This window comes from Mustelus asterias, chromosome 20 (genome assembly GCF_964213995.1).
Source record: "Mustelus asterias chromosome 20, sMusAst1.hap1.1, whole genome shotgun sequence".
Classification (NCBI taxonomy): Eukaryota; Metazoa; Chordata; class Chondrichthyes; order Carcharhiniformes; family Triakidae; genus Mustelus; species Mustelus asterias.
The window spans coordinates 42,035,440-42,060,848 of NC_135820.1; the positions used below are offsets into that span (position 1 = coordinate 42,035,440).

Consider the following 25,409-nt stretch of genomic DNA (forward strand, 5'->3'; position numbering starts at 1 on the left):
CTGTAGAATAGACTGCCAATGCCGAATAAAATCACAGCCCAGAAGCAGTCGCTTCCCTCAGCTGGGAAATGGGGGAGATTTTCTCGCAGAAGTAATTGTCAGTAGTTTGCAGCGAGCCAGTCTTTTCGGTGTGTGACTGCCTATTGCTGCTATCTTCAAATCGTTGCCATGGCTGTGTGTACCCACATTGTACGTTTGGCCGTGTCAGGCTGACAGACAAGGAGGGAGGGGGGGAAGAGAGAGAGGCTGCCGGGTAGACACCTCCTAGGAGCAGACAGGGCGAAACACAGAAAGACGGTGCTGCAAACATGTCGGATAATATCCCTCTGCAGCCTGTCCGCCACAAGAAAATCCATGACTCCAAACACAAGAGCGGGTAAGAGACTGTTGGCTGCAGCTGGCTGGGGGAGGTTTGATGTTTTGTGTTGTGGATTGAAGAGATGGGGTTTAAAATGAAAACATACAGTACATTCTCGGTATTTGGGAGCAGCTCCCTGCGTCTGTAACGAGGCTGAGCTGCCAATGGCATTTTCTCTCACAATGATTTTGGGGGAGGGAGGTGATATGGGGGTTTGGGTGGGGGAGGTTGATGGGGGGTTTGGGAGAGGGGAGTTTGGGGGGGGGGGTTTGGGAGAGGGGAGTTTGTGGGTAGGGGAGGTTGATGAGGGAGAAGTGTTTGGGAGGGGGTTGATGTAGGGGAGGTTTGGAGAGGGGGGTTTGGGAGGGAGTTTTGGGGGTGGGGTTCTGGGTAGGGAGTTGGAGTGGGGTTAAGGGGAGGGAGTTTGTGGGGTGGGGGTTTGAGGGAGGTTCTGGGGATGGCTTTTGGGAGGTTTGAGGGAGGGGTGGATGTGGGAAGTTTGAGGGAGGGGGGCTGATGTGGAGCCCGGCACTATCCCAGTGACTGACCCTTCCCCAGTTTGCAGCTTCAGTCCATTACAGACAGACGGGCAGAGCTGGGAGGGAGAGAATTAGTTACTGGGTGTTTATAAAACCCATAGAAATCAATAAAACTGCGTGTGGCTCTCAGCCGGGGAAAAGCGGGCGTTTTTAGCGACGGGGTTAAAGGATTGCTGGAAAGCAGAAAGACTGGATTCCTCCTCTTGTCTCGCACACAATCGCACAGGCAAATTCTTGAGGGCGGGCTGCAGAGATTTATCCTGTGTACAAGTTGTTTTTAAAAAAATGGGAATTGGGGCTGTAGAATCACGGTGAGGGTAGCTGTCTGGGTTTGTAACGCTGGGTTTGGTGTCGGTGCTGCCCGGGGCTCAGTCTGGTTGTTGTGTGGAGGCTAGGGGAGGATTGCCTGGCAGGTTCTTCCTGCTTTACCGCCATTGAGGGAGGCGCAGCCCTGATCAACATGTGAAAATGCTGCTGTGTGAACCTGCCCCTCAGCAACAACCTGAAACTCTGATCATTCACACAGTGGCATCCCACCTCGCAGGGAAAACTGATCTGCTGCTGGATTGATTGATTGATTTAGTTATTGGTTCTGGTCCCTAAATGCTCTGATGATCTCATGCTTCTGCCATGTATCCTGGTTTCAGGGTGGAGTGTGTGCGCCACTGGCTTCTACAACATCCCCTTTGCTGCTCTCACAACTCACAAACAAAACATGCTGGCTTCAACCCTTCTCAGGCCAGAGTTTAGATGTGTTATGATTAATAAATACCAGCAGCCCTCTTTAAACTACAAGTTAAAAACAATTGGTTTGTTTAAGCTTGTCTAACACCCTGTCAGATCAGTGAACGTGCTTTCTGAACATGTTTGGAGTTACGCTGTCAAGTATCATAGAATCCCTACAGTGCAGAAGGCGGCCATTCGGTCCATTGAGCCTGCACCGACAACAATCCCACCCAGGCCCTATCCCCGTAATCCCACATATTTACCCTGCTAATCCCTCTAACCTACGCATCCTGGGATACTATGGGGCAATTTAGCATGGCCAACGCACCAAACTCGCACATCTTTGGACTATGGGAAGAAACTGGAGCACCCGGAGGAAACCCACGCAGACACGGGGAGAACTTGCAAACTCCACACAGACAGTGACCCAAGCGGGGGAATCAAACCCAGTCCCTGGAGTTGTGAGGCAGCGGTGCTAACCACTGTGCCACCGTGCCGTCCAATATCAATAATGCAATAATATCAAGTATCAATAATGTATCAGTCATCTGCAGTTTTCCACCAACTGGAACATATTTGTCTATAAGGTGCATTGTAGTGCCTTTCATTTTTGTAGCAATATATGCATTCACCAGTATCAACTGTAAGAAGGCTTCGTTTTGCACTTGTGTGTAAACATTTGCTTTTTCAGCTCTGTGTTCTGCCCATTAGAGCCAGCAGTAAAAGGCTGAATTTTTCCCAACCCGGTGGTGGCAAGCAGAGGGACAGGCGTGGTGGTTGGGGGGAGCTGCATTGGATGGCAGCCTGGAGCAGGGATTGAGGGGGTGGTTGGGGGCAGGGGGACTGTGTGACCATCAGCTGAATAGAAGTGGCTCCTTTCAGCAGGCTAGAGGGTCATTGGAGCTAGAGGCTGGGGATTGTGCCATGCAGTATGTGGAGTGGGGGTTGGGGTGATTTATTTTGGCCCTTATACCTCCATTTGTGGCCTGAGGCACTGTTGTGGCTTCCAACATACCTCAGCAGAGCCCACCTATGACAGTAGATTTGCAGAGCTTTCACCGCTGGATGGCCTCTTATTGGCCCTCTGGATTTGGAAGCTGCATCCCCATTCCTCAGTTGGATAATGAACACAGAGGTGGCCGATTTGGAGGTGATCTCCAGGAAAGCACCTCTGCCAGCCTGGCTCCCGACAAGTTCAGGCTTGGGACCAACATTAGTTATTGATGTCGGGTCCTGGAGTATGTGGGAATATCGTGTCCACAGAGTGACATTATGTGTCATGAGGTATTACCTTGATCTCCGCAATAAAAAGAGTATTTTGGACATGTTCTTGACAGCTTCCTATAATGACAGCTTCCTATACAACAGAAAGCAAGTGATGTCTGGAGCTTTTAAGAGAATACTTCTCTGCTGTGGCAGGTTTGGGTCCAATTGGTTTATTCCTGTCTCTTTGGGTTGGTGTTACAAACAGGAGGGGGGTTAATTAAACAGAACTAATTTCTCCTCTCACCACCCATCAGTAAACAGAAAGATGTTTCGATTTACTTTCCCTTACATAAGCTGAGTATTTCCCAACCCTTCAGTTTCGGTGTGACCCGATTTTCTATTAACTCCACAGCAAACTTGGGATAGGATGAACTCAGAGGGCAAGGTTATTGGCACACGTGCAAACGCAGGAGGAGGGTCACACATTGTCCCCTTTGCACTCATAGTAAAAGAGGGATAGAGAAAAGAAAAAGATTGCAGTGCAGAGACCTCAGAGGGAAAAAAATATTGTTTCACATGGGTTCCAGCGTCTAGGATCAAAGATCAATCAGGTATTTCTTGATGCAGGTTGGCAGATTGAAAACCAGTGCTGTATATTTCATTTTACTGGCGGTACTGACTTCGCACAATGAGATAGCATGCAGAGATGAATCAGTCTTGCAGGTGATGGTGCCAGCAGAAGCAATGTAAATGAGGCTAGATGTCCAACGCCCAGAGCTCCTTGTCTGTAGGGCTGCTAGCCAGATAATAGAATCTGAGACTTTGCAGTTCAGCAAGATAATATTACTTACTCCACAAGCCAGATCCCCATATCACATGACTCTCACCTTTCCACACTGTCTTTGACAAAGGACCTTGTGTCCCTCATGTGAATCCCCAAGATCTTTAAATTTCTCAAGAATTGAGAGGAAGGTTGCAGGATCCTTTGTCTTAGCAAACAAGCAGTCTTCCATTGGCCAGTCTGGGTTATAAAATGCAGATGGCCGTTGTGTAGTTCTCTTTGAATTTGGTCCGTGCAATGCACAGGGGCTAGTGGAATTCTTTAGGAATAATGATGAGTTTCCCTAATACTAAGTAGCCTCTTTTGTCTGGGACCAGAGAGACATGGGTTCAGTCATTTTATCCATTTGGAAAATTTTAGAGCAATGAGCATATAGACCAGGTGAGGTCTTTAGTCCCTCACAGCTGGAGTGTATGTCCTAACGTGACATGCTCTTAAAATCATGTGTTTGAAATGTGCTTGTAGCAGTCATCTGATAATGAGAGGGCGGCACGGTAGCACAGTGGTTAGCACTGCTGCTTCACAGTGCCAGGGACCTGGGTTCGATTCCCGGCTTGGGTCACTGTCTGTGTGGAGTTTGCACATTCTCCTCGTGTCTGCGTGGGTTTCCTCCGGGTACTCCGGTTTCCTCTCACAGTCCAAAGATGTGCTGGTTAGGTTGATTGGCCATGCTAAAATTGCCCCTTAGTGTCCTGAGATGTGTAGGTTAGAGGGATTAGCAGGTAAATATGTAGGGATATAGGGGTAGGGCCTGGGTGGGATTGTGGTCTGCACCGACCACAATCCCACCCAGCCCCTACCCCTATATCCCGAATGGCCTCCTTCTGCACTGTAGGGTTTCTATGAATCATAAACACAAAAATATAATTCTAAAATGTAAGAACTAATTTGGACTAAAGATGGAAGTAATTGTAAATATTTGTGAATTTAGACTCAAATGAATGCAACAATTAAACTAGGATCGTGATGAAAGCAAATTACTGCGGATCTGGAATCTGAAACCAAAAGAGAAAATGCTGGAAAATCTCAGCAGGTCTGGCAGCATCTGTAAGGAGAGAAAAGAGCTGATGTTTTGAGTCCAGATGACCCTTTGTCAAAGATAGGGATGAATGCAGCTTTCAAGTCAGAAGTGCAGCCAAATGAGTAAATGGTCAGAGATGGAAAAAACGTGGAGAAATGATTTTGACAGGTGCCTTCTTGCTTCTTGCAGGAGGAATAGTCTGTCGTGTTGTCTCCAGACAAGGCTTGCTTCTGAGTAAAATTTATGATTTGTGCTCAGTCTTTGTCATGTTATATCTTTATTACAGATGAATAAATGTCCATGCGTTGTTAATGCTCTGAATTTGTATGGAGATCATAAAGTTAAACTCTGATGAAAATTTCCATTGAGATACAAAACAATTTTTATTCATTACAATATAAAAGAGTATGGTTAAAGTTAGCTCTCTATGGTCAGATTACAGTCACATCACTGTAGAAACTCCTGTGAAAAATAACTACCACGGAGAAGGAATTCCTGAGTTACCTGATACAAAGAGCTTTCAAGTACTCAGGTCAGCAGTCTTAAATGCTGGGATTCTTGGAGAATATAAGAAACTAAGCTGGCCTTTGCGTTTTCCATAATAACTTTTGTCCTCTTATGCAGAAGCTACAAGTAAATAAACAGTTGAAAAGGACATTAATAACAAACAGAGAAAAAGGGTCAAATAAAGCAACCAATAAACTATCAGAATGAAATAGACAAGAAAATACTCCAGCTTCTGTCATTTTTCTTTGTGTGTTTGTATTTATTAGATAAAAAAAAAGGAAAGCAAAAGATGATAGTGTAATGTTTTAATATAGGACATATCTAGTTCAGAATTTTGGTCTGTGCTATATAAATCATTTTTTTTTGCTTCCTTTCTTGCGCCACAGCATCTGTTAATAGTGTTGCCATGTAAGAAGGATTGTCTGGTATGTAAATTAGACTATCTTGTGCACCAACGATAGGCAGCTTAAAGTGTAATCGCAATTTCATTTTAATTAATGCTGTTGGATTTGGCAATACAAATTTTTGTTAATTATATTGTGAAAGAACGATTCTAGATGACATGGCTCCATTAAGTAAATAAAAAGCTGCATATAGTATTTGCTTTGTGGTGGGTGGTGATTTGTTGTGATATGAAATTGCTTTTCAACATATAATCGTAAGGACTTTCTTGGGTGTAAAAGCCTACCTTGGTGAGACTCTGAATTCTCAGTAGCATTGAAGAGGACATCAGTGGTTCAGTGCATCCTTTTTTTAATAGTTGTTAGCTATGGATTGAGGGTTTCTCTGGAACATTCCAAGTTGGACATCTATTACATCTTCATTGAGGGTCAGTTGTGCTGGGTGTTATTGCCTAAGCACCTTGCAACTTGTACTTTTCGTACTGTTACACTGAATGGGATAATTTCAGTGCAGAATTACATTATTGAGCATTAGACAGCCTAAAATTACAAATGCCGAGAGCAGAGTTTTACAGAATGACAACACAAAAGCTCAATTCCTGTAATGGGTAAGAGAAGAAAGTGATTTGGAGATCCAGCAATGTAAGTCAGATGTGATAGCTTGAAGTAAGTTAATTTGAATGTCAAAGAATTTTTACTTTTCTTTATTCAAATACTGGAATTACTTCCTGTTCCAAGAAAGAACACTACGTAACATCTAAAATAAAAACAGAAATTGCTGAATTCCAGATCCACTAGAATCCATAAATCGAAAATATATTTTAAAGCTTCAAAAGTGGACCTCTGTAAAAACTGTATGTTTAATGATTTGTTGACTAACCTTCATTAATTTGAAATTCACTACAGTAAGTATCGTTTTTTAAAAATAAACATTCTTTGGATGAGAGTTTTTCTGGCTAGGCCAGCATTTATCACCTATCCCCATTATCCTTAAGGAGGTGGTGGTGAGTTGCCTTTTTGAACCATTGTGGTCCCTGTGGTGTACTTACACTCACAGTGCTGTTAGGGAGGGAGTTCCAGCATTTTGACCCATTGACAGTGAAGGAATGGCAAGATATTTCCAAGTCAAGAAGGTGTGTGGCTTGGAGGGGAACTTCCAGGTGGTGTTGCCATGTTATCTGCTGCTCTTGCCCTTCTATTTGATAGTGGTTGTGGGTTTGGAAGGTGCTGTCTGAGGAGTTTTGGTGAGTTCATGCAATGAATCTTGTCGATGGTACACACTGCTGGAACTGTACATCATTGGTGAGAGTGAGTATATGTGTTTGGGGTGCCAATCAAGTGAGCCCCTTTGTCCTGAATGGTGTCGAGCTTCTTGGGTGTTGTTTGAGCTGCACTCATCCAGGCAAATGGAGAGTTTTCAGCATGTTGATAGTGGATGATTCAGTGATGGTAATGTCATTGAATGTCAAGAAATGATCGTTAGATTCTCACTGTTGGAGATGGTCATTACCTGGCACTTGTGTGGCATAAATGGTACTTGCCACTTGTCAGTCCTGGTTTTGCTGCATCTGGACATGGGCTGCTTCAATATCTGTGGAGTTGTGAATGTTGCACAATCAACAACGAACACCACCACTTCTGACCTTATGATGGAAGGAACGCCACTGATGAAGCAGCGGAAGGTGGTTGGGCCAAGGACACTACCCTGAGGAACACCTGCAGCGATGTCCTGGAACTGAGATGATTGACCACAGACATCTTCCTTTGTGCCAGATAGGACTCCAACTGGCAGAGCAGTTTCACCCCAATTCTCATTGGCTCCAGATTTGCTAGGACTCCTTGATACCACACTTGGTCAGTTGTGACCTTGATGTCAAGGGCAGTCACTTTCACCTCACTGACATTATGTGGAATCCAAATGGATATTGTAGGTTTTCCAAATGTGCACCAGCTGAAAATGAGGCTATACACGGCTTGGAAAGGTGGGTTGGGTTTCATAAAAGCAGATGAATAAACCTAGGCCTGTGTATATAGAGTGTGATAACAGTTCAGCAGGATCCATTCATATTGTTGATCCAATTCCTTTAGTCTGTAATTAAAGACCAAGATAACAAGACATTTATTTATATAGCCAATTTTTTAGAACAACAAGTAAATAAGGGAGAGGGTCCAATTATGTGACTTGCGGGACTCCAGAATTGACTATAGAAGAGTGGGAACATTGTTCAGCAGTTCAGGAAATAGACCTATCTCAAAATAGGCTTTAATTCTCATTAATGTGCAATTAATATCATTGGATTCCAGTTTGTTTATAGAAATAATGTAATTAGGACAAATGCATTTTTTTTTTCTGCCTTTGCATACTGAATGCAGACTTGCTTGTTCTGCTGGTTCATGAATATATCAAGAAGTAGTATAACTGCCTGAACTAGTGTAGGTGACATTAGAAGAGGCATCGCCTAAATCAACAGCAGTACAACTTACAAAATAATTGACAAGTTTAGACAAGCCTATTCTAAGATTGTTTGAATTGTTGAATAATGTTCTCAATTTCATAAAGTCGGCTCTGAAATCGTCCAAGGATCCATCTTTAGACCCTCTTCCTCATTTGGTAGTTCTATATTAAAGGTGCTATTTGAATGAAGCTCATTCTTCATAAATTTGAAACAAATTTACTGGTTAATTGCTGATATATTTTTGCTCAGTAAAGTATTTCCCAATGGATATATGCCATGACACTTAAATACACTGGGAAAAGAAAGATATTAGGAGTGCAAAGTTGCATCCTGTTGCTTTATTGTGTGTGTGCGTGTGTGTGTGTTAGCATTTTATGGTAATAGCATAGAAATTCTGTCTGCTCTGTGCAACATTTGATAATATGCGATAGCTTGCTTACACATCATGTTTCTTAGAGGAGGTGGAGGCATGTTAGACGTCAAATGGAATTCCTCGGATAGCAGTAGTGGAGTTTTATTTCCCAATTGTGATGAAGGTAATTAATATTGATGACCAGTCAATGAGAGAATTTGGGGTTTCTTCAAAGACATGTCTATTGCAATAAGTCTACTTTTGATCTGAGGTCAGAAGCTGCCTGGACGAAATATATCAACTGCAGCCTTTGTCCCTATCTTGTCCAATTGGTTCAACTATTTAACTGCAAATCATTGCTGTGAGGCAACATTCTTGAGGGGTAAAGCGACGCTCCAAACACAATCTGTGAAGAGACTCAGTTTAATTCAAGATGCGTTGCGGGTGATCTGACCGGCTCATTACGCTGGTTGTTTGGTGTGATAAGCTGGTGAGATGGCTAGTAAGAGGCAACAAATCAGGTTCATGCCTGGTTTCTCGCCTCTTGCGATCTTACTGGCCCTGCATCCCAGGCGCAAGGTTGATTTGAATATTTAAATTCGAATTTCAATATAATTAGTGAGACCAGGACACAATCGTCCGGGCTCACTTGCCTTAATGGCCTTGCTGGTGAAAGTCCTCGCCGGCGAGGATTACGTGTGGTCCCCATAAACGGGGACTTAACATGGTGGCCCCACCGGCAGGATAGAGGCCATTGAGGTGGTCGAGGGTGAGGGGGGCAGTGCCCCTTGGGGTGGAGCCATAATGCGGGTGGGACCTAAGGGGAGGGGCAGGCAGGGCCAAGATGGGGTGGGGCCTAAGGGGAGACAGGTGGTGGGGGGTGGGGAAAGTTGCGCTTTCTGCAATCAGCAATTGGCTGGGGAGGTGATCGACAGGGTCAGGTGAGGGACAGTTTACCGGGCTGAGGGAGTGGTGTGCGGGCGGCGATCAACCGGACCAGGGGTGGGGAGGGCGATTGGCTGGGGATGCCAGCGATGGGGGTGAGGGGGTGAATATCTGGATGGGGTGTGCCTGACAGATCCCTCTCTGTTTTGTTGCACAGAACAGAGAGATCGGCGCATGTGTGATAGTGGAGTTTCACAGGGTTCGGTCCTTGGGCCCCAGCTATTTGCAATCTGTATTAATGACTTGGATACAGGGATAGAAGGCTCTATAGCCAAATTTGCAGATGACACAAAAATAAGCAGGACAGTAAGTTGCAATGAGGAAATAAGAACCATACAGTTGGATATAGATAGGTTAGGAGAGTGGACCAAAAGATGGCAGATGGAGTTTAACATGGATAAGTGTGAGGTCATGCATTTTGGTCGGAAAAATGGGAAGGCGACTTATTATCTAAATGGGGAGAGACTTCGGGGTGCTCTGGTGCAGAGGGATCTGGATGTCCTCATTCATGAATCACAGAAAACTAGCATGCAGGTGCAGCAGATAATAAAGAAAGCGAATGGAATGTTGGCATTTATACTAACGGTATAGAATGTAAAGGAAGGAAGTATTGTTGCAACTATACAAAGCAATGGTGAGACCGCATCTGGAGTATTACGCACAGTTTTGGTCCCCTTATATGAGGAAAGATGTAGTGGCATTGGAGACAGTTCAGAGGAGGTTCACCAGATTGATTCCAGAGATGAGGGGTTTGTCATATGAAGAGAGATTGAACAGTTTAGGCCTATACTCTCTGGAATTTAGAAGAATGAGGGGAGATCAAATTGAGGTATATAAGATGATAAAGCTATGGATAAAGTAGACGTGGAGCGGATGCTTCCTCTTGTGGGGAATTCTAGGATGAGAGGTCATAGTCTTAGGATAAGGGGTAGCAAATTTAAAACAGAGTTGAGGAGAAACTACTTCTCACAAAGGGTTGTGAATCTGTGGAATTTGCTCCCCCAAAGTGCAGTGGAAGCTGGGACAGGGAGTAAATTCAAGGAGGAGTTGGATGTTTAATTGGTAATGGATTGAAGGGTTATGGGGAGAAGGCAAGAAAGTGGGGATGAGGAGCATACTAGCCATGAGGAAAGGCGGAGCAGACTAGATGGGCCGAATGGCCTAATTCTGCTCCTATATTTTATGAATTCTAGTGTGAGCAGCCGGCTTTCTGGCAAGAATCAGATCGTGCATAATGTTTTGCACTAAGTGGTGTAAGATTTTATTTGTGGCCTCGCCGAATAAACGGATCTGAAACTTTCCTGTTTTCACACTTGTTTGGCATTTTTTTGGTAAGATCACCCCTGTTATTTTAAATTTAGCAAATGGTTTGCTGTACCTGTAAAAGCTAAATATTGTACTGCTGCTTGCCTGCTGATATGTTTTAGTTCTATATAATATCCATCATCCAATAAATACAATTTATAGTCTACTTTGAGGCATATGATCTGTTAGTAGTGGCAATGTGGAGAGTACGATGGGTTTTTGATGTGTGTCTTTTTCAGCTTTTTAACTCCAGAAAGGAGTAATTGTTAATCCTGCAGCATGATAATTGATCCTCAGAAGTTTCAGTTCCTTGGAGGTATGGTCCCGCTTATGGGAGTTGTCTTGTTCTCACAAATAGCATTGGGGGAAGCTAAAATTATAACTGCCAAGCTGGTCCTCTTTTTCTTCAACTTATCCTCCCATCACATCCCGCTGTTTAGAACTTGGCGCATTGCAGGTGCAATTCAGTGGATGATGGACACTCTTGGGTACCATGCTTATGCATCTATCCTTCAATTATGAGTTTGTTCAACTGTGTGACACCATTAATACTAAGCCTTATTCTATCTTCCATGTTTGTGCTTCCTATAGGATCTAAGCAGATATGTCAACACAATTTGCAAATGGGCCCTTCTCCTACTCCATATAGATTAATTGCAAAAATGTCCTGTGGTCAGAGTCCTGAAGTTTAGAAATGAGGAGTCCTTTGTTATTTCAGTGGGCTGTATTGAATGGCATTGAGCTATCTAGACCAATAAGCTGTCAGTGCTACACTCATTTAGCTGACCCCACATAAAAAAAAACTGTGGGGGGACATGATCGCTTGCTTCAATTTCCTCAGACAAGGGGAGAAGAAATGTTCCTGTTTGTAATCACTGTCGAGACATGTATTCTGCAAATTGTTTCTGTGTGGTAGGTAGGAGGAGGCAGGGATCAGGTTCAGACATTTTTTTTGAAGAAAAGGAAAAGTTATCGGTATCCATGGTACTGTATTCAGCATGCGTTGGCTGCCCTTGAGAAGATGAAATTGGCTTAACTTGTCATGCATACAACAATGCGGGCAGGATTTTACTACCATTCCACTTCTGTGACTGTTTTTACAATTAGAAGAGTGATGACATTCCTGAATAGAGAGTGGGATATAAGGACGGGTGCACATTGGAAACCTGTAATATCACAAGGGGGAGGCAGAGTAGGAAGAGTGAGGAAACTGAAGGCAAATAAGACACCAGACTCTATGATCATTTCCATCCATTTTTGCTGAAGAGATTACCCAAGGAAGAACTGATTCGGTTTTGGTGAAGATTCAGATCTGGATCCTGGAATTTTTGAAAAGATACTTTAACATTGGAAGATAGGCTGAACTGATGACTTTGTTCAATGTTGTATACTGTTTTATTTAGGATTGTGTGGATTGTCTCAACTGTTGTGTGCTAAGTTATCATAGCTGTCAGCGTGTAGTTTTCAGAACAGGTTGTTGGATGTAATTGACGCTGAAGCCTCCTAGGTGAGGTGGAACCTTATAATAAAAATATTTATTTGGAGCACCAATTGGGAAGGACAAAGCCTCATGGAAGAGCTGCAGATTATTATCACGTTGTTAGTCTAGCTTCACGGAGGTGTGCACTCTACTGAGTGCCCTCTTCACTTGTTGGTAATGGATTGAAAAGTTGCAAATGGGAACCAACCGGGCCTCTCCTCCCCACTCCCCTCTTAAAACAGTAAGTGACAAAGGATGAATCCTCCAATTACAGGAGGGTAGCTGATGTCAGCCCACTATTCAAGAAGGGAGATAGAGAGAAAACAGGGAACTATAGACCAGGGAGCCTAACGTTGGTACTGCGGAAGTTAATGGAGCGTATTATCAAGGATTTCATAACTCGGTATTCGGAAGGCAGTGGTATAATTAGACAAAGTCAGCATGGATTTACAAAAGGGAAATCATGCTTGACGAATCTATTGGAATTTTTGAGGATGTAACCAGTAGAGTTGACTGACATACCACTACTAAAATTAAAGCACACCTGGGATTGCAGGTAATGTCTTGAGATGGATAGAAAGCTGGTGAGCAGATAGGAAGCAAAGAGTTGGCATAAATGGGCTTTTTTTTGATTGGCAGTCAGTGACTAGTGGGGTTCTGCAGGGATCTGTGCTAGGACCCCAACTGTTCACATTAATGATTTGGAAGAGGGAACTGAATGTTTTATCTCCAAATATGCAGATGATACAAAGGGTGAGCTGTGAGGAGGATGCAGCAATGCTTCAGCGTGATTTGGACGGGCTGAGTGTGTGGGCATTTGCACGGCAGATGCAATATAATGTGGATAAATGTGAGTTATCCACTTTGGTAGCAATAATAGGAAGACAGATTATTACATGAATGGGTATAAACTGAGGGAGGTGGATATTCAACGAGACCTTGGAGTCCTCGTGCATCAGTTGTTGAAAGTAAGCATGCAGGTACAGAAGGCAGTAAAGAAGGCAAATGGTATGTTGACCTTCATAGCGAGAGGATTTGAGTATAGGGATAGGGATGTTTTGCTGCAATTGTATAGGACGTTGGTGAGGCCACACCTGGAATATTATGTGCAGTTTGGTATCCTTAACTGAGGACGGATGTCCTTGCTGTCCTAGAGGGAGTACAGCAAAGGTTTACCAGGCTGATTCCTGGGATGGCAGGTCTGTCATATGAGGAGAGACTAAATTGGTTAGGATTATAGAATCATAGAAAGAAACCCTACAGTGCGGAAGGAGGCCATTCAGCCCATCGAGTCTGCACCGACCACAATCCCACCCAGGCCCCACCCCCACATCCCTACATATTTACCCGCCAATCCCTCCAACCTACACATCTCAGGACACCAAGGAGCAATTTTTTTTTAGCATGGCCAATCAACCTAACCCGCACATCTTTGGACTGTGGGAGGAAACCGGAGCGCCCGGAGGAAACCCACGCAGACACGAGGAGAATGTGCAAACTCCACACAGACAGTGACCCAAGCCGGGAATCGAACCCAGGTCCCTGGAACTGTGAAGCAGCAGTGCTAACCACTGTGCTACCATGTCGCCCATTCACTGGAGTTTAGAAGAGTGAGAGGGAACCTCATAGAAACTTATAAAATTCTAACAGGGTTAGACAGGGTAGATTCAGAAAGAATGTTCCCAGTGGTGGGGGAGTACAGAACTAGGCGTCATAGTTTGAAGATAGGGGGTAAACCTTTTAGAACTGAGGTGAAGAGAAATTTCTTCACCCAGAGGGTGGTGAGTGTGTGGAATTCACTATCACAGGAAGTAGTTGAGGCCAAAACGTTGTGTGATTTCAAGAAGAAATTAGATATAGCTCTTGGGGCTAAAAGGATCAATGGATGTGGGAGGAAGGGTGATCAGGATATTGAATTTGATGATCAGCCATGATCAAAATGAATGGCGGAGCAGGCTCAAAGGGCCGAATGGCCTACTCCGTCTAGTTTCTATGTTTCTATGATCTTACTGAGGCCACTCTTCTGTCACCAATCACCCTTTATTTACAGTGAGCTCTGAATGCTGTCCAGTGGTTACAGTGTACAGATCAGCTCCAGGCTCTTTTGACTGCCGGCCCTGAGTGGAGCCAGCTGGCTTTAAAAACCCCGCTGCTCCTCCCCTATTGGGCAAGCCTCCACTCGCCTAATATGGGAGCTCGTATTCTACGAGGCCCATGAGGAGGTTTATTGACAATCCCCCCCGCCAAGCCCATGGCCATCATAACGCCCCTCCCCGTCAACTCTGTTTCTTCATCCAAACCCCCGCCATGAGGGGAGGGTTTTTTCCACTGCTTAGTGATCAGCCTGCAATCAATTGGAGACAGGGCCGGATCAGGGATGTATAGTGGATTGGAGATCTTTGCTTCTAAAGGGAGCGCCCTAAAGCCACCAACACTGGTTCTTAGTGAGGTCTTGCTTCAGTCGGGGCTCCGGTCTCTTCTGCTTCCATCTCAGAATCCGTGTCCTCATCACCCAGAGGGGCAGGCATGGGGTCAACTTCCAGTCGTGCCTCGACATTAGCAGTGGTCATCCCCATGGCTAGTAATGAGGCCTGCTCTGGCATGGGCTCCCTCCCCTGAGATAATCAAGGTGTTTCCTGATAATTTTGCCCTGCACTTGGATCTTATAAGACAAGGTTTTCTCTGTTATGATCTCCGGGATCTAACCGAAGCCATCCCTGAAGTTCCTCGTTTGAACTGGCTTGTTGGTTTTGAATGTTCTTTCTGTCCTTACAGAATCGTGGTTCTTCTGGTTCACTTATTGAGACTCCACCCTCCCCATCAGGTTTGGGAACAGTAAGCTTAATCTTGTCCAAAGCCTCCGTCCCATTAACAATTCCGCCGGGGCGATTCCTGTCATTGTGTGAGGGGAGGTCCTGTAGTCGAATCACGCCAGTTTTGTCTCTACGGACGCTGCAGGTTGCTTCTTCATGCAGAGCTTAAAGGTCTGCACTGCTCAATCAGCCAACCCTTTTGATGATGGTTGTAGGGTGCTGTCCTAATGTAAAGTTTATTTATTAGTCACAAATAAGGCTTACATTAACACTGCAATGAAGTTGCTGTGAAATTCCCCTAGTTGCCACAGTCCGGTGCCTGTTCGGGTCAATGCACCTAATCAGCACGTCTTTCAGAATGTGGGAGGAAACCCACGCAGACATGGGGAGAATATGCAAACTCCACACAGACAGTGACCCAAGCCGGGAATCGAACCCAGGTCCCTGGCGCTGTGAAGCAGCAGTGCTAACCACTGTGCTACTGTGCTGCCCCATGTGTGTTTGATCCCATTTGAAAGCATGAAGCTTTGAAACTCGGTGCTTGTAAAAGCAGTATCATTGTCCGAGATCAGAAACTTTGACGTAGTTTCTCAGTGGTAACATCTGAAGTGGTGGAGCTCATGTGATGTATCTCCAACCATTTGGAGTGTGTATCGGCCATAATTAAGAACATGGGGCCCAAAAAAGGCCTGGCAAAGTCCACATGCACTCACACCCAGGGCCTGCCAGACCACTCCCATGGATGCAGGAAGGCTGAGGGGGGTGGTTTTGATTCTCTTGGCATGATGCATTCTGTCTGACCAAGTCAGTAATATCTGTGTCAAGGCCGGGCCACCATACATTGTTCCCAGCTAGCATTTTCATCTTTGAAATTTCAGAGTGGCTGTGGTGTAATTACATAAGTATCGGATGTCGCCCTGAGTGAGGGACAACTACTCAGGAACCCCAGAGGATGATGCCATCCTCAACACTGAGCTCGTCTTTCTTGGTCTAGTCGTATTTGAGTTCATCTGTCGGCTGTTCTCTGAATCCCCCATGTAATATTATATGTTTGAATTCAGATTGGACTGGGTCCTTTTGCCTTGATTTGCCTTGCAGACACCGGCAAAATTGAAAGTTATCGCAGCCTCTTCCACAGGTGATAACAAAGCCAGGCTTATGGGAAAGGGCAGATGACTCAGTGCATCGGCATTAGTTACCCGGATCCCGGGCAGTGCTCTAGGCAGTAAGCCACCAGTAGCTAGTCTCAAGGCTGTATTTGGACAGAGGCAATCCAGGGTATTGCCTTGTCTTCTTTAAAAAAAGTTCAGCAAAGGTTTATGATCAATTACTATAATGAAATGCATATCATATATATATTGATGGAATTTTTAAATGTCAAAGACAACTGCGAATACCTCCGCTCAGTATCTGAGAGGGTCCAAGATGCATACGCAGTAGGCCTCTCTGTTCCATCTCTCCAGCAATGTGCCAGTACCTCTGTAACGCCGTAAGGGGAGGCATTGTATGTCAAGATAAGGTACTTTTTGGGTCACTGTGGACCAATAAATCTGAAGACAAAAGTTGCTGATTAACACTGTTTAACGTCTCCAGCTGTGACAGCCCGCCCCCTCCAGCCCCCCAAGACTGCTGTTGATGTTTCCACAGCATACAAGGGGCCTAGTAAAGAAGATAAATTGGGAATAAACTTCCCATAATAAATCACTAACCCAAGGAAGGATTTTAATTCTGTGGGGTTCCTTGGAGTTTGCACCTCCTTAATGGCCCTCATCTTGTCCTCCGCTGAATGAACATCCTTGCCATCTACCCGATAGCTCAAATGGGTCATGGTACTTGCTTGGAAGACACATTTTTCCCTTTTCAGGAACACCCTGACCTCCGAAAATTGCCATAAGACCTCTTCCAGATTCACTAAATGTTTGTGTTTCCAAGTTCCTGTGACCAAGACATCGTCCAGGTCTGCCACTACCTGAGGTAACCCTTGGTGTATGTTCTCCATGAGCTGTTGAAAAATGAGGCTTGCAGACAAACCCCCAAAGGCTAAGTGAATGTACTCATAGGATTTTGTGCGCATTAATTGTCAAATACTTTCGGGAAGGCTCATCCAATTCAAGTTGAGATACACATGGCTCATGTCCAAAATTGAAAATGTATGCCCCCCTATTAACCTGGCGTGCAGGTCTTCAATCTAGGGCATGGAGTATCTTTCAAGTTTAGAAACCCTTTGACAGTAAGCCTATAGTCTCCACAAAGTCGGACCAACTTATTCGGCTCAAGGACAGAAACAACAGGTGCAGTGCACTTCGTGAATTGTCCCAGTCTTATTATGCCCAACTTTACCAGGCATTCCAGTTTTGAGTACTTTTTCCAATAAGGAGTATGGAACTAGTCTCGCTCTAAAATACTTAGGTGTAGCACTGAGGTAAACATAGATCTTGGGTGTGGCTCCCCTTATTTTCCATTATTTGGAAGACTTCGGGGTACTTATTGATGAATTCATACAGTAGCCTAGGTCCAGCCAGTTCAGTCTGATGTATGGGAGCCAATCCCTCGCCATAGCTCTGTGTTCTTGTCCCCGTACAATGATGAGTGGAAGCCGAGCTGACTGCTGCCTGTAAGTCACTAATGTCGCTGTGGTGCCCTTTCTCGACAGTGGTTCTCCCGTGTAGGTAGCCAGCCTGGCCTTTGTGTTTTCTAAGTTCAGGAGCGGAATATCAGCCCAAATGCGATCATAAGTCTGCTCCCCGATAACAGAGTCTGCAGCCCCCATATCCATTTGCATCTTTGAATGGGTGGCCATTTACCAACAACTCCATGATTATAGGAGCAACTTTTGTCATGGAGATGCAATTTAATTGCATTGCCCCTGTTCCTGGTTGTGGGCCTACCTGCAAAGTACAGTCCAGTACTGGCCTTGGCCTTTTTTCACGTGTTTTGACTGTCACCACATCTTAGCCTAGGTTGAGGTCTTCTGCAGCACTTGCAATAGACCCCCATCTGGCATCGACAACGTTCTGAAATATGCTCCCTAGGAGTTGGAAGGCTGTCCATGATCTTTTTCGACAGCCTGGTGATGCGATTTGGGCTCCACCGCTGTAAGGGATTGTGATATTTTACCGATACCATCTCTCTCAGTTGAGGGTGGACATTGCATGAAGCCCCCCCCCCCCCCCACCACCCCACACACAAATCAGAGGACACTGCTATCTGACGTCTCCTGTAGTTCTTGAGGTCCTTTCTCTGCATTCTCTAATGATAGCTCTATCTCAATGGCCTTCTTAAGAACATAAGAATGTAAGAACTAGGAGCAGGAGTAGGCCATCTGGCCCCTTGAGCCTGCCCCGCCATTCAATAAGATCATAGAATCATAGAAACCCTACAGTGCAGAAGGAGCCCATTTGGCCCATCGAGTCTGCACTGACCACAATCCCACCCAGGCCCTACCCCCACATATTTACCCGCTAATCCCTCTAACCTACGCAACTCAGGACTCTAAGGGGCAATTTTTAACCTGGCCAATCAACCTAACCCGCACATCTTTGGACTGTGGGAGGAAACCGGAGCACCCGGAGGAAACCCACGCAGACACGAGGAGAAAGTGCAAACTCCACACAGACAGTGACCCAAGCCAGGTCGAACCCAGGTCCCTGGAGCTGTGAAGCAGCAGTGCTAACCACTGTGCTACCGTGCCGCCCACGGCATGTGGGTCATGGCTGATCTTTTCATGGACTCAGCTCCACTTACCCGCCTGCTCACCATAGCCCTTAATTCCTTTACTGTTCAAAAATTTATCTACCCTTGCCTTAAAAACATTCAATGAGGTAGCCTCAACTGCTTCACTGGGCAGGGAATTCCACAGATTCACAACTCTTTGTGTGAAGAAGTTCCTCCTCATCTCAGTCCTAAATCTGCTCCCCCTTATTTTGAGGCCACGCCCCCTAGTTCTAGTTTCATCTGCCAGTGGAAACCACTTCCCTGCTTCTATCTTATCTATTCCCTTCATAATTTTATATGTTTCTATAAGATCTCCCCTCTTTCTTCTGAATTCCAATGAGTACAGCCCCAGTCTACTCAGTCTCTCCTCATAAGCCAACCCTCTCAACTCCGGAATCAACCTAGTGAATCTCCTCTGCACCCCCTCCAGTGCCAGTATATCCTTTCTCAAGTAACGAGACCAAAACTGTACACAGTACTCCAGGTGTGGCCTCGCCAGCACCTGATACAGCTGCAACATAATCTTGCTGTTTTTGAACTCCATCCTTCCAGCAATGAAGGACAAAATTCCATTTGCCTTCTTAATTACCTGCTGCATCTGCAAACCAACTCCTTGTGTTTCTTGCACAAGGACATCCAGGTCCCTCTGCACAGCAGCATGCTGCAATTTTTTATCATTTAAATAATAGTCCATTTTGCTGTTATTCCTACCAAAATGGATGACCTCACATTTACCAACATTGTACTCTATCTGCCAGACCCTCGCCCACTCACTTAGACTATCTATATCCCTTTGCAGATTTTCAGCATCCTCTGCACACTTTGCTCTGCCACTCATCTTAATGTCATCTGCGAATTTTGACACACTACACTTGGTCCCTAACTCCAAATCATCTATGTAAATCGTAAACAATTGCAGTCCCAACACTGATCCCTGAGGCACACCGCTAGTCACTGATCGCCAACCAGAAAAACATCCATTTACCCCCAATCTTTGCTTTCTACTAGTTAACCAATCCTCTATCCATGCTAATATATTACCTTTATCTTATGCAGTAGTCTTTGGTGCGGCACCTTGTCAAATACCTTCTGAAAGTCTAGACACACCACATCCACAGGTTCCCCATTGTCCACTGCGGATGTAATGTTCTCAAAGAATTCCACCAAATTAGTCAAACATGACCTGTCCTTCATGAACCCATGCTGCGTCTTACCAATGGGACAATTTATATCCAAATGTCTCGCTATTTCTTCCTTGATGATAGATTCAAGCATTTTCCCTATGACAGAAGTTAAGCTAACCAGCCTATAGTTACCTGCCTTTTGTCTCCTTTTTTAAACAATGGCGTCACATTTGCAGATCATCTTTAGATCCAAATTGGGTTCTGCCAATAATTGTTTCTGGACCGTCACATTGTTAATTCCACAGACCAGTTTATCTTCAACACGTCGCTCAGGGTTAGCCTGAATTTGCAGTGCTCTGCCAGTTTTCACAACCTGGTCAGAAACTTGGTGACACATTCCCCAGGGGTTTTGCTTTGGAGAAAGTTCATGAGTTTTGGGATATAATGTAGTGGAGGGGTTCTGAATCTAGAAATCTGCCAAAAAATAATTAAGGGTACAGACATTCATTTATAAATATAAAATCCTATGTACAAGCCCCAGAATTTCCGCACCATGATTTTGGCCAGAATTTTAAGTTGCTCAGGTGAGTGCATGCTGGGTGTGCGTAAAATCGTGTGACAGATGTTGTGTGCGCATCCCTCGTGCCCTCGTGTGACATTTCAGTTGGTAGGTGTGGATTTGAGTCCAAAGTGCGCCTGCCAACAATCAAGAAGCCAATTTAAATTATATGTGACCCATCTGCCTCCATGGTTGGCGGACGGTCCGATTGGCAAGGCAACCTTTACATTTTAGCTGCAACCTCGATCCAGGGTGGGATGAAAGTTAGAGCTCAAATACAATTAACAAATGTGTCTGGAAACTGAGGTCTTTGTATGATTGCGCAGCCTAGGTAGTGATGGCATAGTTTTTCCACTGATATTTATATTTTACAAGTTCGCAGCTCCCTCAGACAGCTCTGCAGCGACTGTTCTCCTGAGGAAGCACTATGGAAGCGCCAGCCCGCACGTTCCATTTTCTCACCATCTGCTCTCCCTGGCAGTGCTCAGCCTTTCACGGTTCAGGTTGGATGGCTGTTAACTGGCTAGCCAGCATAATATCACGTTAATGACGCAATCTCGGGTTGGAGCGGGTTTCACATGCGCTCCCTCCTGTGCCGACTTCAGGCAGGCCCCGAATGTAAAATTCAGACCTTTATCTCTCCCTGGCTACAAGAGGTGTCTGTTTTAAAGAAAACTTAGCACATTTCCCATCATTCTCCAGTCATCAAAAATATCCTCAGCAAAGCTATTCTGATTGTTTTCAGTCCTCGAGCACTAACCTTTCTCTATGGCCCCCCCCCCCCCCCCCCCATGTATATTTACTGTTTCTGACACATTTATCAAACTCATCTATCTCTGCATTTAAAGTCTGATAAAGGTTGGATTTGTTGTATCCCCTGCAAAACTAGTTTTTTGACATCTGCTTGATTTCTCTATCATTTTCTTCGAGAAAAACATGCATTTACTTCATTCATTCATCCGTTCAGCTCACAGCTGTTTCCACACTTTAACCTGTGTTCAATGGCTTTTAATCACACCTTTCACCTTTTTTATCCCTGCTGACTTTTTTTTTGTTTTAAGAATCTGAGCATTGTTTCAGAATTTACCTTTGTGCGAGGGACCAAAAAGCACAGTGACCAAGCTGAACAAATGCCTGCCTCTCATCTGTAAATCAGTTCTTATTTCTCCAAAATTTAACTCCGGTTATAGATATTTTTCTCAGCTGAAACAAATTCCCCTTTACTACTTCTGTCATTGGGTTTTCTCTTACACTGCTGCCTAAGGAATGAACATGAACAGCATCCACTGATATTTTGTATTTGCATTAGTTTCTATTTGTATTGAGGTGTGTCCATGAAACACTGTGGAACTACCTATTAAATACATGTAGGGGAATAAAGAAAGGGTGTAACTATTTGTAGAGTCAAAGCCAGGTGTGGTACAGGAGTTCCTGGCTTGATGGGGAATCTGTTCAAATAGCTGTGAAGTTGTTTGTTTTAATAGCTGATTGTGGATGTAACCTTTAAATATACTTCTACATAATTTTAATAATACAGATCAAACCTAATGGGTTGTGACAGCATAGCTAAAGTAATGCTTGTTATTACATCCTCTTATATGGGATCTCTACATGGAAATGTGTGCTGTGTATTACACGTAGATATATAACGAATATACATGCTCCCACTGCTGAATCACTGGCTAAATGCACTAACTGTAGAGGATTAACCAGACAATGCATGGTGAGTACTCAAATCTTTTAAGCTTTTATTACTTGCTAGCAAGGAGAACAGACACAGTGAATTTCACTTTGATGTTCTATTGATTCCAACAGCTAATTAGCAGTTATAGTTGGTTACAGCAGATGAGAAATGAGCAACTTTCTAATCCTTCATTTGCATACATATATACCAATCGTAGCATAGCTTTTTGTCCTTTCTTAATAAATAGAAAACCATCTCTTTCATTTGCGTAATATGTCAACATACCTTGTTTTTTGGTAGTTGTCATGGTAACTTATCTTTGTTTCATCCTCTGACCAAGGCCGGGAATGAAGTGTTTATGAAACTGACACAAGGTTAGATTAGTCTCTTTCCTGAATGCGCAACTGCTGACCTCAATGAGGCCTTGTTTCCATATTTGCTGACAGAGTTGCCTGCCTTTGTTGTTGTAACTTATTTCCACATCAGCATCTGCAGTTTTTAACTGCTTTTAACTATAGTTTTGTAAGTCCCATGATGCTTTATTTGAAATGAGCATCCTTAATCTTGCAGAACAAAGTGAATTAAATATTTGGCCTAGCTGGAATTACAATTTAATTTCCACATAACCAATGTGATACTAGTAGATGAGTGTTCCAATTACATCCCTATGCTCTGCTCAGTTTGCATTGTTGAGTTGAATAGCAATAAGTGTATCTCCCAACATATGTTGGAAAGGTAAGATAAAGGCAGCCGGGATTCCCGCTGCTGATTGCCATCCAGTGACCTGTGCTGGAAAGTGCATGTGAGCAGACATTATATGAAGCCAGGATTATATTGGCTTTGGTGCAGCTGAATACAGCATTGCTTCTTCTGGAGCACTGAAAGTATTGGTCACATTCGATTGTGTGAAGCTGGATTTTCAGCAACAACATCAGTGAAAACAAAAACCCAAACTTGGGATGAACAATGACCGTGACATGCCTGTGGTTGTTGAAGATAACTTCACACCTTGACAAAATGATTGCTTAGCACCTGCAACAAGTTTCACATTAAGACAAATATATATGTTTAGTTGTATAATTTTTCAACAGAAAATGTATTTGCTGCAGGAGACGATTGAAGACTTAGGCAGGAGGGAGGGTTGATGGCAAAACCAGAAAGGCTAAGAATTTCTGATGTAAAGGATCACTTGGAAGGACAGGATCTTCTTCAAAAAAAGCTGGCATGAGTCCAGAAGAAACAGATGCAATTTTCTGATGCTCTGATGAATTCTGATGAATAAGGTTGAAGGAGTCAATATTCTCTGTCTACCTAACAGCAGTGGCTGCAATTTGAAAGCAAACCATAGTTTGTAAAGCACATTGAGGATGTGATGAGCCTCTGCTCAATGCTTTTTCCATTCTTTCTCTGAATTTCAGGAAAGCATTTGGTATTGACCCACTGTAATAAGTCTTCGGAGGCAGATGTGCCTTCACCAAAATTCCTTTATTTACAATTCCAACAGCAATACACAGAGTACAGCACAGGAACAGACCCTTCGGCCCACAATGTTGTGTCAAACATGATGCCAAATTACACAAATCCCTTCTGCCTGCCCTTGGTCCATATCCCTCTATTTCTTGCATATTCATATACTTACCTAAAACCCTTAAATGCCCCTACCGTATCTGCCTCCACCACCACCCCTGGCAGCATGTTCCAGACACCTACCGCTCTCTGTGTAAAAAAAAAACCTGCCCCTCGCATCTCTTTTGAACTTTCCCCTTTTCACCTTAAGTGCATGCCCCCTAGTATTAGACATATCAACTCTAAGTCTACCTTCGGGAGATCCAGAGGAACTGACACTCCCGGTTAAATACAAGGAAAAGACTCCCTGATTGGCCTATCAATTGAAACCTTAATCAGGGAGTTCATATTCCAATAGGCCAACCTCAATGGCCTGATTGAAGTCATTACACCCACAGAACAATTATACAGAAGGTGAATTCTTACGGCAGTGGTTCTCAAACTGGGGTCCACAGGAATCTTCCTGGGGTCCCTGATGCTGGGCTGACCTTACAGGTGGGCACATGCGAGACTGCCGAGGGCACCCTTGTCAGGAGTGAGTGAGAGACATGTTCTCCTCCTGTTCTTCCCCCTGCTGCTATAATGCTCCGTTGTTGTTCTTGTCTTCCCACTGTCCTGAGCTCCCAGTGTTCCTGCTGTATCTCTGCTCTCCCTATGCTCCTGTTCTCTCAGTGCTGTGTATCCACAGTGCTGCAATTCTCCTTCTGCTGCAATTCTCCTTTCTGTTACTCTTGGCCCCCTGTTTTCTCCGGGCTCCTGCCAAAGGTAGACACTGCAGTGAAAAGCAAGCACACCCATTCCATTGATATCTAGGTAAATACCTGCTTTAGAAAATGCATTATTAAAATATACTTGCATGCACTTACATTATTATGAATATTATATAATATCATTTAGGCTATGAATCCATGATTATGAATCTATTTGTAAAGGGGCCTTCCAATCAAAAAGGTTTGGGAAGCACTATCTTACAGGATAAATGGAAAATTGTTATGAAAACAGAAAATGCTAGACGGGGGTTCACTGGGGGGTGGGAAGTTGGAGAGGCAGGGACAATCGGATGGTGGGGGCTAGTCAGATCGGGAAGGTCAGGGAGATGTCAGGGGATTGGGGAGGGAGTGGATTAGTGAAGGCTACTCAGGATAGATTGAGGAAGGAGTTGGTGGGGAGATGGAATCAGTTGTATAGTTACCTAGAAGTTAGACAGCAATTAAATGACTAATATGTTCTGGGTAACTATTCAGGTAAATTATTCAAGACTGTCCAAATGTCCAACTCTGACTCAGAGTTGGAGATTTTTGTGAAGGGTCCTGGGGAGCAAAGAAATTGCCCGTCGGAACTTCCCAGGCAATTCCCACAGAGTCCATGCATTGGAACTTCCATGGACGTGTATCTTGGGAGGTATGTCTGAACTCTGACAACCTGGAGACCAGGAGATCTGAATTTTATGGTCTGCTGAAAGGTCATTGAGCTGAAATGCTATCTGTTTTCCTCGCTACAGGTACAGCCTTATCTGCTGAGCATTTCCCATTTTTGTGTTTTTATTTCAGATTTGCAGCTTTTTGGTATGAATTAGTGGTATGTGGCTGAATGGATAGATAAGAAAAGGTGGCGATTAGTGGCGAAATGCATGAGTTGTAGCTGGTGACTTGTGGAATACCAAAGGGACTGATATTAAATAAAAAAGATTTTTTCCGGGATTTAAAGGTTGACTATTGTCCTCGTGTCTGGGTATGTGGCTGGTATCAGATTGGGTGCAGTAGCCAATGATGCTGACCAACATTCGGTAGTACGTTGGGATCTGGGTAAACC

The 25,409-nt window shown here is 44.3% G+C and overlaps 1 protein-coding gene across 1 annotated transcript in view; it reads left to right on the forward strand.

Annotated features, from left to right (window-relative positions):
• Positions 1-247: 247 nt before the first annotated feature.
• Positions 248-25,409, forward strand: part of atp9a (ATPase phospholipid transporting 9A) — a 185,461-nt gene continuing 160,299 nt past the window's right edge. Inside the window, exon 1 of the mRNA XM_078236446.1 lies at positions 248-376. Coding sequence (XP_078092572.1) covers positions 309-376 — 68 coding nt within the window. The 5' untranslated portion in view covers positions 248-308. The remainder of the gene's footprint in view (positions 377-25,409) is intronic.